General features: G+C 36.0%; 1 protein-coding gene across 1 annotated transcript in view; it reads left to right on the plus strand.

The window, feature by feature from the left end:
• IFIH1 (interferon induced with helicase C domain 1) overlaps nucleotides 1-12828 on the plus strand; it is an 81355-nt gene extending 68527 nt beyond the window's left edge. The window contains exons 13-16 of the mRNA XM_044669106.1: nucleotides 776-937; nucleotides 10305-10495; nucleotides 12459-12552; nucleotides 12643-12828. Coding sequence (XP_044525041.1) covers nucleotides 776-937; nucleotides 10305-10495; nucleotides 12459-12552; nucleotides 12643-12828 — 633 coding nt within the window. The remainder of the gene's footprint in view (nucleotides 1-775; nucleotides 938-10304; nucleotides 10496-12458; nucleotides 12553-12642) is intronic.
• The last annotated feature ends 4414 nt before the right edge of the window (nucleotides 12829-17242 follow it).

The raw sequence follows: 17242 nt of genomic DNA on the forward strand, positions 1-17242 counted from the left end.
CTTTCTTTTTTACTTTTCTCTTACATTGTAAAAAGACCAGTTGTGTTAGGGAAAAGAATATCTGATCTGAGTGTATATTAAATTGTAACTTTTATGGAAGAACCTTTCAGGATAAGGTGGTCATGTATGCCATTTGCTAAGCTATACTTTTTGTTGATTCTCTGAAACCCCCTAATATTTTTTATATACAGCATATACCTCCTTTCTTTTTGAAAATTCAATTTTAAATAAATGCGTTTGAACCAGCATCATCAACAAAGCAATGTCTGTTAAGAAAAGTATCAATCTATAAATAAATTAAATTGTAACAAACATATTTAAAGATCAAGTATAAATTCAATGCTCAGAATATCCTGGGAGTACCCCCCGAAGAGGCTGGCTTCATTGTATCTAGTATTGGTGATATTTTTAATTAATGTGAATACAAAGACTTGTTAGATGTTGAAAATTTATATATTCTAGTTGTTTGATCATGTATCCTAGCTGCCTACTAGAAATAAGCTGCATTGAAGCAGCCACTATGTCTTATTTAACCTTTGGGTCTCCCTTAGCCAAGTGTTTTGTATACAGGGACCTAATAAATAGTTTGTCAGATTGATTGTTGAATATATGCAATAGCCTACTATTGCCTTCTATTGCTTTTATTGCAACATTTTATTTCCAACATAATGATCTTGGAGTAAAGAGTATTATTTTTCCATATTTTGTTTTAAAAAGGAGGTAAGTAGAGCCAAGATTTTTTTGTAAATAATTAATTCTTTTTATATTTTTATAGGCCCGAGGTCGAGCTCGAGCTGACGAAAGTACGTATGTACTAGTGGCAAGTGATGGCTCAGGAGTAGTTGAACGTGAACGTGTTAATTTATATCGTGAGAAGATGATGCATAAAGCTATTGACCGGGTACAAAACATGAAACCAGAGGAGTATGCTCAGAAGGTATTGTTCATGGCTGTCTTTACTATGCAGTTGGTTTTCCTAGAGCGTCACAGAATCTGAGTTGGTAGGGACCTCTTGTCTAATCCATACCATTACAGGAATCCTTCCTACAATGCCCTTTTCGTTTTAAAAGAACTCTTACTAAGCATGGTAGTCCACACCTGGATGTCTTGATATTAGTGAGGCTGAGGCTGGTCAATCACTTGAAACAGGAGTTCTGAACTTAGGCTAAGCTGATTGGATGTCTATACTAAATAGGGAACAAGTACAAGTGAATCGGAGTTGTGGGCCACTGGGCTGTCTGGGGTTGTTGAAACCAGCCTCAGTTGAAAACATAGATCAAAAGTCCTGTGAAAATTAGTAGTGAGCAGAATTAAACCCATTAGTGACCTGAGTAAAGAGAGCAGTCCCAGACACACAAGAAAACAAACAAACAAAAATTGTCCATATTTGGTTGCGATAACTTATGTCTGGCTGAAGGAGAAAATGTATCTCCAGTGGAAATAGTGAGTAGCACCAGGCTCTCCAAATCCAAATCTGTAAACAAATATATTTTCAAATTCTGTAGAATGAAAGAAATCTCAAAGGAATCTAATAGACCAGATTGTGCCAGTGACGGTCCTCAGCAGTATCCATGGATGCTCATCCCAACTCAAGGAAATTAGTGTAGTTTACCATTTCGGTTAATGTTTTTATTCTTAGAGTGAAGCATCCCATAAGGGCACTGACAGTATCTCCACATTGCAGGATATTGTAATTGAAAATATAGATCATGATAAAATGAAGGCTGATGTGCTGTTGCAGAAGAATAAGGAACTTCTTCACTTCAGAGGATCAAAAGATACATATGCACAATAACAAATCAGTTTTTTGGGAGAAAATTAACCTATGTGTCTATAAGGGTGTTATTTTATTTATTTATTTTGTTCTTGGGAGCAGTATGGAATTCTGTGATGCAGCTTGAACCCCTCTCAGAAACATGGATATCACACATGAGATCTGGTTCAGTAGCATTTTGTGAATCCATGGGTCCCAAGTTGGTACATGTTGCCTTCTGAAGAGAAGTTTTTTTTAGGTTGGTCCAAACCCACCTGGCCAGACTTTTAGCTAGTTTCACCTAAGTATAATAGGGATAGGCTTGGGGAATATATCTATATCCATTGATATTAAGAATTCCCTAAACAGAAACTCCCTTTTGTAATAAAGAGCAGCACCTTTTTGGCAATTTGAGTCTTAGAAAACATTTAGAGCACTATGAGTTTAAGGGACTTACCCAGGATCACACAGCTTAGAATTTAGAAATGTAAAGTACCTTAGAGGTTCAAACCCCTTATTTAATAGATTGATGAAACTGAAATCCAAAGGCATTAAGTGACTACTTGTCAGAGGGTAAATACAAAGGTACTACATGGCCAAAGTGGAATCTGGAACAACATCTTCTAACTCCAAATTCAGTACTACCTTATCTTTTTTTTCTTTTTACATTTGTGGTTTTCTTTTCTTTCTTAATTTTTATTTAGAATATTTTTGCATGGTTACATGATTCGTGATTTTCTCCCCTCTCCATTGTCCCTCCCCCCTCCTGGAGCCAACAAGCAGTTCCACTGGGTTATACATGTGTCATTGTTCAAAACCCATTTCCATGTTATTCATATTTTCAGTAGAGTGATCCTTTAGCATTAAAACCTTAATCTCATACCTATCACACTATGTGATCGATCATATATTTTTCTAATGCATTTCTGGTTCCATAGTTCTTTCTCATAAGTCCTCTGGATTGTCCTGGATCATTGCATTGCTGCTAGTAGAGAAGTCCATTACATTCGATTGTGCCACACTGTATCTGTCTCTTTGTATAAGGTTCTCCTGGTTCTGCTCGTTTCGCTCTGCATCAGTTCCTGGAGGTCATTCTAGTTCACATGGAATTCCTCCAGTTCATTATTCCTTTCAGCACAACAGTATTCCATCACCAACATATATCATAATTTATTGAACCATTCTCCAATCGATGGACACTGTGCTACCTTATCTTTTAAATTTTCAGCTTTCCATGCTAAAATCAAAGAAAAAACTGAATATTTGTGGACTAATAATACCATTAGGGAAATTATTTGTCACCATATCCTTATATTTAACAAATATTTATTAAATTTAATTCAGGATGTTGTGGCAACTGTTAGAAGAGATATAAAGTTTAAATAAAAGATGTTCCCTGCCTTCATGGACTTTATAGTCTAGTTCCACATTGGCGAAGTATTGGCATGGGTTTAGAGCCAGCACTGAGGGAGCTGCTCTGTTCCCTCTCTTCCTAGCACCAGAAGACATCTTTTGCATGCTCCACCCCTGTGTCCAGCTGCCCAAAAGTGAGTACTCCCTCCCTCCATGGGGCTTACAGGCAGTTTGAAACTGCATTCTGGCTACCCAAACTTGAAAACCTTCGCCAACAGTGGTCTAGTCAATAGACAATTAAGAAACTGGGTTCTTAATGAGAAATGAAAAGTGACACCTAAACATCTGAGTTATCCTAGTTAACTCCATGAGAACAACATCTAGATAAAACCCAGCCCATCCTGGTCTTCCTTGTACCAAGCCTAAATGTGTACTGGACAGAAAATTGTTTCAGCATTTTTTGGTTTCTCTGGAACATTCAAAGTCCACTCTGCACCTGATCTTAAACCTCCTTTGAGCCATTTTTCAGTCAAGTTCTATTCTTTGTGACCCCCATTTGGAGTTTTCTTAGCAAAGATATTGGAGTAATTTGCCATTTTCTTCTTTGGTTAACTTTACAAATGAGGAAACTGAGGCAGAAAGGGTTAAGTGGCTTGTCCAGGGTTACTTAGCTAGTAAATGTCCAAGGCTGAATTTGAACTAAAGAATATGAGTCTTCCTAATTCCACACCCAGTGGTCTCACCATTGTGCCACCTAACTGCCCCTTAAACTTTATAAGCCAAACCAAATTTCTAGGGACAAGAGCTGTTCCTCTACTCCTTCTCCCTGGAATTCACCCAGTTGTGTCCACTTTTCTTATTTTTACAATTTCTCTCTACTTAAGTTGATTGCCACAGTGTCCATCATCATCATCATCATCATCATCATCATCATCATCATCATGATGTCTATTGCTCTACTACTCCTATATTTTCATGTTCTTGTGATATTTCCAGACTGTTCTTTCAGCTTCTTATATAAATCTTACATTATCTTAATGTATTCCTAAAAAGTTTCTTCTGCCTACTGTGTGTGATTCATCACATAGTACTTTGTAAGCGCCCACATGAACATGGTGCTATGCTAGAATGCCTCCTCTCTTCAGTTCATTGAACTGTAAATGTCTTGATATTCACTTCTAGCATGACCAATCCAGCTAACATCCTAACTTCAATCCTCATATTATTTTACCTTACATATAAAAGTTGTTTATACTTGATTGACTAAGTAATTGTCATACAGCCTTATGATTAGCATCTGGCCTTACTTTGGAGTTTGTTTTTTCTTTTGGTCTTCTGCACTAATCTAAAATTTAACTTTGTCATCCATAGCCCCTAGGCATAATATAGTTGCCAGGTATGCATGATAGCCCATAAACTTCTGTTTAGTTCTGAGGAATGTAGAAAAATAATGACAAAAACTTTGGTATATAGAAGCACATTTAGCTACATTTAATAATCAGTTAATAAGTTGAATTAGAAATCTTATCTTGGCTTGACAAAAGTTTGATTGCAAGTTTGAAAGATAAGAGGAACTCATTAGAATATGACTGTCAGCTCTTAGAGAACAGGAATTGTTTCTTTTCTTTCTTTGTATCCCTAGGGCCATGGTGGCAAACTATGAGAAATAAAATTTAGGAGTCTGGCCCTTAATTTCCATCAAGTTTATTACTATTTACTTGGATAGGTAGAGGCAGAGAATTAGAGAAAAACCTATTCTATTTAACTATGTGGGTGCTCTCAACATGGCTCCCTCAGCCTTTCCTCTTGGCTGGTTCCTCCAGAAAGAAGAACTTCCTTGTCTCGAACCTTTTTTCCTCCCTCTCCCTTCCTGGTCCACTTCATTTAGGTTGGGTTCAAACTCAGTCACATAACCCACACTAGATGATGTGATCGTAGGAACACAAGTAAGACCCTGTACATGATCCTGGGAGAGGGTTCCCTTTACACAAAACTATGCATGCCAGAGGGCACTTGGAGCCCTCTGTGGGCACGTGCAAGTTGCCCCAGCACAGAATTTTTGTCAGAGTTCATTACTAGAAAGCCAGAGAGAGGCAGGGCTGGGTTGCTCCCCTACTCCTCACCTGAGGACATTTCTCACATTACCCACCCCTCTAAAAGATTCGCCATCACTGTCCTAGAGCTTATCCCCCGTGCCTGGCACATAGTATGTACTCGGTAAATGCTTGTTGATTGACAATATAGGTACAGGATCCATATGTCCCATAGTTGTTACAGCTGTGTTTTGCCAGTACATGCTCAGAGTTCCTCTATAATTCAATTTAATTTAACAACTATATTGAGTATTTACTATATAAGGCTATGTGTGAAGGAATACAAGGAAGAATAAAATATGATTATCAATGCTTTCAAAGAATTTATATCCTAAAAAGGGATTTAAGACACATATTAAATTTAGTGCTTTTAAAAATGGAAAATAAATGTACATTAAAGTGGTGCCACATATAGTAAACATTCAAAGGTAAATGGGACCATTCCTAGGTAGATGAATAGATCAGAAAAGGCTATGTCCAGGAAGTGGCACTTGTCATAAAATCAGGTGTCCATTGAAATGAAAGTGATCATAAATAATTACAGCATAGTCAGCTCTCAATTCTGTGTTCATCACAGGAACTGAGACAATATATGCTAGACTAGAAATAATCCAAAAGCAAATACACCATTTTAACAACATATAAAATCCTTGCTATATGAAGAACTTGAAAAATATACATAATTTAATGTCATAAAATTGCAATCCCCGTTGCCCTTCTTGACAAATCATTTCCATAAGCATTGATTAAATGCCTACTGCGTGCCAGGTACTGCTCTTAATGCTCTGTCTACAAAGACCAAAAACTCAATAGTCTGTAACCAGGAGCTTACATTCTCCTGGGAAGATTCAACATGTAGACTGACAAATATATATATAGATATATATAGATATAGATAGATATATTTATCTATATGTAGATATAGATATAGATATAGATATAGATATAGATATTATACTCAAAGTAATACAAGTGACTTCAATGGAACAAGAGCACTAAAACTGACCAAGACTAACCACTCTATTTGGGCAGTAAGGTGGTGCCATAATGCATTCATCTTCTTGAGTTCAAATTCATCCTCAGACACTTACTTGCTGTATGACCCTGGGCAAGTTACTTAATCCTTTTTGCCTCACTTTCCTCTTCTTTAAAATGAGCTGTAAAAGGAAATGGCAAATCACTCTAAGTATCCTTGCCAAGAAAACTCCAAATGGGGTCCCAAAGAGTCAGACATGACTGAAAACTACTGACCAACAACCATTCTACTTGTGCCTTTGTGTCTCTTCTTTCTGTCCCCTGGGAGCTTTCCCCCAAGTCCTTCTCTCTTATTTTCAGTCTCTCCCTATCTATTGGATCCTTCTTACAAATATGCTCAGGTATCCCTCCATTCTTAAAAAACAAAACAAAAAAAAAACCTTTCATTTGGCCGTGACATTTCCTTAAGCCATATCTTAAATCTCTCTTTCTTTTTCATTGACAAATTTCTAGATCTAGGAAAGTTTAGAAGTTTGGAACAATGATGATAAATTCTACTGAAGACATGTTGATTTTGAGGTGTTCACAATGTACAGAGTAAAATTTATCAGCATACTCCCAAAATTTCCAACTTCCCTATTTTGGTTGAGGGCACCACTATTTTCATGTTCACCTAAAGTGATAATTTCTGAGTTATCCTTGATTCTTCTCTCTCTCTCATACCATTTGAGTGAATCAGTTGCCAAATCCTATTGATTCTGCCTCAATATCTCTTGCCCTTATTTTACCTCTAATCAAATGTCCATTACTTCATATCTCAACTCCCTCATCCCATTGCCAAAATTACCTTGGTGGGGAACAGGTCTGACCATTCATCACTGCTTTCATTAGCAGACTGAAAACTTCAGTTTGGTCTTTAAGACTCTTCGCAGTCTGAATCCCACCTATTTCTCTAGTAGGTTTTGCATTATACCTGTTCATGTGCTTTTTGTCCTAAACAAAATGGACAATTTAACAGCTGTTCCACAAATTCAACTTTCCATCTCTTTTCTTCTCTACATCCCTATTAGCTAGCCCCTGTGCCAAAAAGACACTCCTTCCTCATCCCTGTCTTTTGCAATCTTTAGCCTGCTTCAAGATTCAACCCAAGTAAAAATTCTCTCTGAAGCCCTCCACAAGCCTCCTGGTCAATGTCCTTCTTCATATTATCTTATAATCACTTAATTTGAATACTGCCATATTTCCCTAGTGAGTCCTTAAAAGGTAAGCTATGTTTGGTTTTGTCTTTGTTTATTTAGTATCTTGCACGTAACAGGAATTGGATAAGTTTTATTATTTAAATCATTTTATGGGGGAAAAAATCTTCCCTTTTACATTGAATTGAGTCTTTGAAAGATAAGCTATGTTTGGTTTTGTCTTTGTTTCTTTAGTATCTTGCACATAACAGGAACAAGGTAAGTTTTTATTATTTAAATCATTTTATGAAAAAATCTTCCATTTTTCATTGAATGAAAGCTTCAAGTCTTCACTGGATAATAGAACTCAGGTGGAAAGCTTTAAATGGAAGGTTCCAATTCACAAATGTTGCTAGGCATTTGTGGTTTGCTAATGCATAGTATCATTTTCCTTCTCCTAGAAGAAGTATTTATAACCTTGAATGAGTGAACTTGTCTTGTTTTTTGTTTTAAATCCTTATTTCTATCTTAGCAACAACTGTAAAACAGAAAAGCAAGGGCTAGGCAGATGGGGTTAAGTGACTTGCTCAGACTTACGCATCTATGGAACATCTTAGGTCAAAATTAAACCCAAGATTTCCCAACTCCATGCCTGGCACTCTATTCACTATACCACATAGCTGCTCTTGTACTTGTTAAAAGCCTATTTTGATAACTATATTTCAATATAATGTGTTTCCTTATACAGTGATTCCTCACCTATTGTGGGAGTTATGTTCCAGAGACTCCCGTGATATGTGAAAATCCACAAAGCAGCGGGGTTTACTGCCAGAAGCCTTAGAAGGCGCAGAATGTTTGGGTGGCATAGGGCTTGAAATAAATTCAAACTTTTATGAAAACTTCAAAAAAACATACCACCATAGAGCAGCGCTATGCACAGCTATCAGACGTCTATGTGAAGTGGACAAGGAGAAATGCTGAATGTATGGGCACAGTGTAGGAGAGCAAACGGACTGATGCTACAGTCTCTGAGCCAATCAGCATCTAGGATACAGAACACAGCACTGTGGTTGGTCACCTTTCATTCCATCAATCAAGAGTGTGACATGTACAATCTCACGGTGGCAAACTTGCCCAAGTGGTTGTATGGTATTCATCTACAAAATTCCACAATATAGAGCAAACTCCGCGATATAGAATTAGATTTTTTTTTAACCCATGATACAGTGAAGCCACGATAAATGAACTGCAATATAGTGAGGGATGACTGTATACTTTATTTTATGCATTTAAAAACATTATTCTGAAACTGTTATTATGGATCCCTATTCTTTGGCCTATGGGCTTTAACCACAATGCTAAAGAAGTTCATAACACAAGAATATGTTTTTAAAAATTTGCCTTGAAGATTCACTTTGTTATATCTTCTTCATGCTAACACAAAAATTGGTTTTCATTAACAGGGAAAAGTATTCCCTGCAGCATTAGACAAAGAAAAACTAGTGTAAAATTAGAATTCTTGGTGGCTAGTTCTTAAAAATAGAAAATGAACCGGTAGGCTAATTCTCTTAGAAGGTTATGGCTAGCCAAGACTTAAGGGGTCATTGTGATATACTCCATCTCACAGGAGAGGAAGCATAAGCCTAGAAAGTTTCAGAAACTTGCTCAAGATTGTGTTTTCCTCATTAGTGTAGCAGCTGTAGCCGGGGCTAGCATCCTCATCTGTCTTCCCAGTCTAATTTCTCTTCCCTCACCTCCAATTCTTAGAATCCTTCTCCTCCTCCACTATTGATCTCAACCAAAATTTCCCACGTGACTCCTTTCTTGATTCTCACAATCTACTTGTGCCTTCACCCAAATTACTTGTTATTTTCTGTGTTCCTGTGTGTTTTGGGGAGTGTGTACATACATAGCATTTCCCCATAGGGTAAGGACATTTCTTTTTGTATCACCAACACATAACATAGTGCCTGTCACCCAGTAGGTGCTTAGAAAATGTGTGCTGGGAAGCCAGGTGGCTCAGTGGATAGAGCACTGGTTCTAGAGTCAGGAGGATTTGGATTCAAATCTGGCCTCAGACCCTCTCAAGCTGTGTGCAAGTCACTTAACTCTTTTTGCTTAGCCGTTACCCCTCTGTCATAAAGTTGCTACCCAGAAAGAAAATGAGTTAAAAAAAATGCATGCTGATTAACATCTTGCCACCTAGTCCAGTCGTCATTTTATTTTATCCACCTGGCTTAGACGTCTTGAATGATTATTTTTAGTAATTGGCAGAGGTGTTGCTGGAGCCAGCTCCAACCACTTAGGAAAGCTGATTGTTAAATTTCCAGTAGGAGCAGTTATGCTTCAGAAATTGGCTATTGCCAGAAGTTAGGGCTTGATTTATGATGTTGTTGATGATCCTAAACTTAAGGAAATGTTAATAATAGAGATTAAATTTATGTGTGAATGCATACATTCTCCACCCCCCCCCCCATCCCCAGAGATCCCAGTTGTTAAATATTTACCAACTCACCCTGGATTGTTCAATAAACATTACCCCTCAAGCCCAGCAAGGGCACAGCAGAAGGCTCAGAGAATGTAGCTAGACTGGAGGCGTGGGTACAAGAGGCTAATATTACTACTAATAATAACTTGCATTTACATAGAGCTTTAAGGTTCACAAATTATTATTATCTCATTTGAGCTTCACAACATCCTTAGTTATTGGTCACAATTCAGCAACTTTAACAGTCATCCATTAAGCACCTACTCTGTGCAGAACAGAGCCAAGTGTTTATTTTCTCTGAGTAATATGTTTGTTTTTAATTCTCAAACTAACAGTCATCAGATGAATGGCAGACATTTCAGTATTTTTAAGGAATTTAAATGACCTAAAGCCTATACTCAAAACTCTAAAATATTGCAAGGTTAAAAAATCCAACTTTCAATTCTCTTTTTTTCCCTTTGGTACAGATTTTGGACTTACAAATGCAAAGTATAATGGAAAAGAAAATGAAAACTAGGAGAAGTCTTGCAAAACAATTCAAGGACAAGCCATCATTAGTAACCTTCCACTGTAAAAACTGTAGCATCCTGGCTTGTTCTGGAGAAGACATCCAAGTGATTGAGAACATGCATCATGTCAACATGACACAGGAATTTAAGTAAGTGTCTCCCAATTAATATTTAAAGTTTTTTCTTAAAGGGTGTGTTGTAATTTTAATTATAAATACTTTTAAAATGCATTCAGCATCTGTTGATTACAAGATTTTCTATTTTCTGCTCTCCTACCCTTCCCAAAGTTCTAAAACAAGCTTTTAGAGAACGTGTTGTTCTGATTAAAAAAAAACACCCCCTTATCCCTACAAGTGAATGCATAAGTGAGGTAAAACTTTACCAGTCAATCAAGCAATGCAATGATACCCACCTTCCAAAAAGGTCTGAGATGTTTGTCATGTTTGTCATCCTTACTCACCATACTACTAGGACTTCTCTACCTATTTTTTCAGACCTAAATTAGAAATTACATTAGTTTTTTTTTAATGGGGGCAAGGCATCTAGGTGGCTTAGTGGATCGAGGGCGAGGCCTAGAAGGTCCTGGGTTTAAATCTGGCCTCAGACACTTCTACCTTTGTGATCCTGGACAAGTCACTTAACCCCCATTGCCTAGCCTTAACTGTTCTTTTGCCTTGGAACTAGTACACAGTATTGATTCTAAGATGGAAGGTAAGGGCTTTTATTTTAAAAAGAAAAAATGATAGTTGCAATCTTAATTTCATAGAACCATTTGAACAGTGTAATATATTTAAAGTCTAACCTAACAAGTGATCTTCCAAATTTTAATCTAAATTCAGCTCAGTGTCTTCAAAAACAGCAGAAATATAGCCTGTGCAAAACTTACCATGTTTGTTATTAAGAATCTAATGAGCTCCCTTAGTGTATGACACTGTAACGAGTGCTATAAATTTATGTCAAATATTATTCATGCTTGCTTCAGATGAATTCCTGATCAAATGTCAAAGATTAAAAATTAAACACAGTCTTAGAATTATGAAATTAATTGTAAAAGTGAAAGAACTAGAGTGGGGAAGACCTAGATTCAACACAACTTCTGATAGTTACTTCCTGGATGACAAAGGGAAAGATACAACCTGTCAGCCTCAATTTCCTCATAAGTAAATTGAAAATAATAGTGTCCATAGCAGTGGTTCCCAAACTTTTTTGGCCTAGCGCCCCCTGTCACATACTATCACTGCCCCCTTACCGTTATTCACCGCCCCCAAATGTACCTGTGGCCATCACGGCTCTCCTGGATCACTGCAGCACCCACCAGGGGGCGGTGGTGCCCACTTTGGGAATCACTGGTCTACAGCATATACTTGACAAAAGTTGTTGTGAGGTTCAAGTGAGATTATGTAAAATACTAGCTAAATATCAGCTATTTTCATTATTTTCTAGTGCAGTTGTTTTTTAATCATTTTTGAGTCATGTCCAACTCTTCATCACATGACTCCTTTTGGAATTTTCTTGGCAGAGATACTGGAGTGGTTTGTCATTTCCTTCTCTGGATCATTTTACAGATGAAGAAACTGTGGGAAACTGGGTTAAGTGACCTGCCCAGGCTCACCCAGCTAGTAAATGTCTGAGGCCAGATTTGAACTGAGGTTTTCCTGACTCCAGGTTCAGCCCTCTATCTGCCATTTTTTATTGCCACCCATCAATTTATACATGAGAAAACTAGGGCCAGGAGTTAAGTGACAAGCTAGTTCAGGGGTAATGTGTGATTATAAACTGCAGCTGGGAAAATTAAGAACATTAATTCTTAAGAACAAAAAAAAAGAACATTAAGATTACTTCAAGGAAACATTCAGGACTATGGAGTGGCTGGTGTCTTTTGGCCAAATGGAGAAAAAATAGCCATTCAAAATATTCAGCAGAACTTGAGTAAATGTTTGAAAATAAAAACCACAGCAGAGAACATAAAGATATGTTTTTTAATTAAAGAATAGTATCTGGCATATTGTGTATGGCCTGTTACTTGGTTTGGCAGCACAAAGCTCTGATACCAGTTCAGACTTAGCAAATGCAAACTTCTTGATTGATATGATATCCCTTGTCAAATTTTAGGACGTTCTACATTGTGAGAGAAAATAAAGCACTACAAAAGAAATTTGCAGACTATCAAACAAATGGTGAGATCATCTGCAGTCGGTGTGGCCAGGTAAGCCAATTTTTTTTGTCCTTCCAGCCAAAAGTCAGGCTTCATATAATATGTATATAATTTTTAACTTCTCTTTTCTTTTCTTTCCAGTCCTGGGGAACTATGATGGTGAACAAAGGCTTAGATTTACCTTGTCTCAGAATAAGGAATTTTGTGGTGGCTTTTAAAAATAATTCCCAAAAGAAACAGTACAAAAAATGGGTGGAATTGCCTATAACATTTCCAAAGCTTGACTATGCAGAACATTGTATGTTTAGTGATGAAGATGAATATTGACTTAAGTTTCTCTAAATTCTTTGAACTTTGCATCTTTACACGGAATACAGAATCATATTTTTTGCAAAGATTGCTCCAGATTGTTGAGAGAAATTTCTTGAAATCATTTTGAGCTCTCTGAAGAAAGGTACTCTGTCAGGTTTCATATTATCTATGTTATTAGTGAGCAAGTATGAGAAAAATCCACAAATGATCTAAAACTACATTTGATTAATGTAGGAGACAGCATCATCTAATTCTGAGAAAACCAGAAGAAGCTTGATTTGAAACTCACTAATCTTATATTCTGAGGGTCATGATAAATGGCAGAAAAATTTACCAAAAAAGACAGGAACTCAGAAGGAAAAGAAATGAAAGAGACAAGTCCTAGGGAATCAGAACTTAAATATTTATCAGTCATTGCCATTATTTATTCCCAAATTTTATTTACTGATATCTGCTAATTTATTTAGTAAAGAAATAACAGTTATCTCTTTCTTTTCAAAAGTCTACTTGTGGCCACTTTGACATTGCCTAGTTCTCATAATAAAAGCCAATGAGAAAAAGCAAGGGTTTTGCTTTTGTGAATCAATGAACATTCACTATGAGTAGACAGAACAACCCTAGTTAAAACACTTCTGTTTTCTCAAAAATAAATGAGGACCAAGAACTCTGATCCTTCTTTATCAAGGAACAATAATTACTGAATTCTTTTAGCTGACTTGTTACAAGACAATTATCTTCTGATGTATCAAGAGGAGAAAACTGTGGCCACTTATTGAAGATTCTTCCTTCTCCTTTACTGATTCTTCATTTTAGAGACATAAAAATAAGCTTAAACATAATATCTTTTTAATTTTTTTCTGATGATATTTAGATGCAAATTTACAGCATAAGATACAAAAAGAACAAATTAATCTATTCTCCTCTATGAAAACAAAACAAAACAAAAAATACCCTGAAAGAACACCTACGGATTACAGAGAAAGTAGAACTCTCTTCAAGTGGCATCTGGAAACTGTACAAAAATATCAACACATAAAAATAGCTAATTGAATAGCTATGAATTTTTGAAATATCAACAAACATCAGATTTTTTTTCATCTAGGTTTCCCAGTGCTTTCTTCAATGCAAAAATCATTTCTCTTCCAAAATCTCAAGATATATGTTTCAAATATTCTAAACTTTTATATATATTAGTGCCTCAAAATGGAGACTGATGATGAATTACCTTTGACTCGAAAATAAAAGCAAATCTTCATTCATTTTGTACTGATTATTGCTGCTATTGAGGAGTTGTAAATGCCTAGAGCATGTTAGATACCTTATAGAACATGCATATGCACTCTCCTTGGCTTACGAATACAGTCTTCTTACCATTGTTCATTCTAATGGTTAAATGACTATAGAGTAAAATTCCACATAGCCATTTAAGCATGTCTGCACAAGAGAGGAAAAAAAAGGCAGGGGAAATAAGCTTGGCTTTATTGTACTATGTACTATTTTTATACATGTATATTTTTATTTGTCTTATAGTTTTTTGATATGTCTTAAACCCTTACTAAATTGTAAGCTTCTTGGGAGTGAGGACTGCTTTTCAAGGTTTCCACAGGCATTCATTAAGCATTTCCTCTGTGAATAGAAGCTGTGCTGATCTTTGTATTTCCCTTCCAGCACAGTACAATGCAGAGAATGGAAGCTTTAGAATCAGTGTTCTTAACCTGTGGCTCCTGAACTTTTAAAAATACTTTATTAAATGCATTTCAATATGATTATTTTTTTGGTAATCCTATGTATTTTATTTTATGAAGTTAAAAACATTCTGAAAAGAGATTTATTTGCTTTACTAGACTACCATAGAGGTCCTATGACATAAAACGTCAGCTTTAAAATATAAGCTTCTAAAGGTCCATATGAACTGATGCAGAGTGAAATAAGCAGAACCAGGAGAACATTGTACACAGTAACAGCAATGTTGTATGATAATCAGCTGTGAAAAATTTAGCTATTCTCAGTACGACCCAGGACAATTTTGAAGAACTATGACAAAGAAAGCACTATTAGAATTGGAATGCATATCAAAACATATTATTTTTCCCTTTAGTTTATTTGCATCTTTATATGGGAGGTTTGGTTTTATATGAGCATTCTCTTACAATGACCAATATGAAGTATTTTCGCATAACCCAGATCAAATTGCTGACCATCTACAGGAGGTGGGGAGGGAAGGGAGAAAGGGAGACAATTTGGATCTTAAAATTTCAGAAAATGTAAGTAAAAATTGTTATTAAATGTAATTGGGAAAATAAAATATTTTAATAAAAACAAATTAAAAGATCAAAGAAGAAATAATAAAATAAAATTTAAACTCCTGGAGGGATGGATTATTGTTTCATTTTTTTGTATTTGTATCCATAGAACGAAGCACAGTACCTGGCACATAGTAGGTCTTTAATAAATGTTAGTTGGTTGATTGATGAATGCTTTAAAATGTTTGTTGAATAGTTAGAAATGTGCTTGAATGAACATGTAGTTTTTGTTTGTTTGAATAATGCTGTCATATCACCTCTTTGGCAAAGAAAACAGCATATTAATATCTAACAAGAAGGCACCATGTGTACATTTTTCTTCTTGCACTTTTGATTGGTTACAATTTCATTATGCTGCCCATTCAGAATGAATCAAATTTAAAGATGGGTAGCCAAGTGATACAGTCGGTAGAATGCTGGATTTGGAGTCAGAAAGACTCATCTTTTTAAATTTGTATGTGGCCTCAGATACTCCCTAGCCGTGTGATCCTGGGTAAGACCTTTAATTCTTTGTCTCAGTTCCTCTTCTGAAAAATGAAGTGGAGAAAGAAATAGCAAAGCACTCTAGTATCCTTACCAAAAAAAAATCCCCAATGGGATCATGAAGTGTTGAAAGCAATTGAAAAATGACTGAACAATAAACAAGTTTCTTAGATTACAGATTGCTTAGGGCAATAGTCGGCCACCTTTTTGACAGAGAAAGCCATAAATGCCTGTGGAAGGAGGAGGATGGAGGCAGAAAGCGCTGGAATATGGGGGGGGGGGGCCTGAAGGGCCCCCTGGGGCACATCCTGGGGCTCTGCCTGGACTGGCCGGTGTGGAGGTGGAGCCAGATATAGCTCAAGAACCATACATTGCCGACCCCTGGCTTAGGGGAATATATAAATACCCTAGCCCCAGCTCAATAGGTCTTAAAACAGGTATACTTTTGAGAAAAGATATCTAAAAGGAGACATTGGTGATAAGATCTTCTTGGAGCTATTATAGAGAACACGCAAACTGGTTTATGAAAAATAATTTTGATAACACATTATCTGTAATGGGGATAAGTAAGAAGCCTTTCCAATAAGATCAGGAGTGAATCAAAGATGCCCATTATCACCCCTACTATTCAGTATTGTACTAGAAATGATAGTTCTAGCAGTAAAAGAAGAAATTATTAAAGGAATTAGAATAGGCAATGAGGAAATAAAAATATCACTCTTCACAGATGATAAGATGATATACTTAGAGAATCAATCAAAAAACTAATTGAAATAGTGAACAATTATAGCAAAGTTTCAGGATATAAAATAAATCCACAGAAATCGTCAGCATTTCTTTATGGTACCAGGAAAGACTAACAACACAAAATAGAGAAATTCCATTTAAAATAACTGTAAATAATATAAAATACCTGAGAGCCTCCCTGCCAAGAAAAACCCAGAAACTATGTGAACATAACTACAAAGTACTTTTCATACAAAAATAAGTCAGATCTAAACCATTGGAAGAACATTAATTTCTCCTGGGTAGACCAAGCAAATACAATAAAAATGACAATTCTACCTAAACTTACTATTCAGTGCCATATCAATCAAATTATCCAATAAAGCTAGAAAAAATAAAGTTCATCTTGAAGAGAAAAAGCCAAAATTTCAAGGGAAATTACGAAAAACAAAATTAAGGAAGAAAGACTAGCAATACTGGATCACAAACTTTTATAAAGCAGCCACCATCAAAACAATATGGTATTAGTTAAGAAATAAGAGTAATGTATCAATGGAATAGTATGCATTCAACATATTGTAGTAAATGAGCAAAGTAATCTACTGTTTGGCAGATCCAAAGATCCAAGCTTTTGGAAAAACTTGTATTCAATAAACTGCTGGCAAAACTGGAAACCAGTATCGCAGAAACTAGCCATTGACCAATCTCACACCATATACCAAGATCAAGTCAAAATGGATACATACATCATTTACCAAGATAGGATCAAAATGGATACATGACCTAGATATAAAAGGAGATATCAAGCAAATTTAAAGAACAGGAAACATTCCCTATTAGATTTATGGTTAGAAATAAATTTATGAATAAGAGGTAGAAGGCATTGTGAGATGTAAAATGGTTAATTTTGAATACAT

Source organism: Gracilinanus agilis, chromosome 3 (assembly GCF_016433145.1).
Source record: "Gracilinanus agilis isolate LMUSP501 chromosome 3, AgileGrace, whole genome shotgun sequence".
NCBI lineage: Eukaryota > Metazoa > Chordata > Mammalia > Didelphimorphia > Didelphidae > Gracilinanus > Gracilinanus agilis.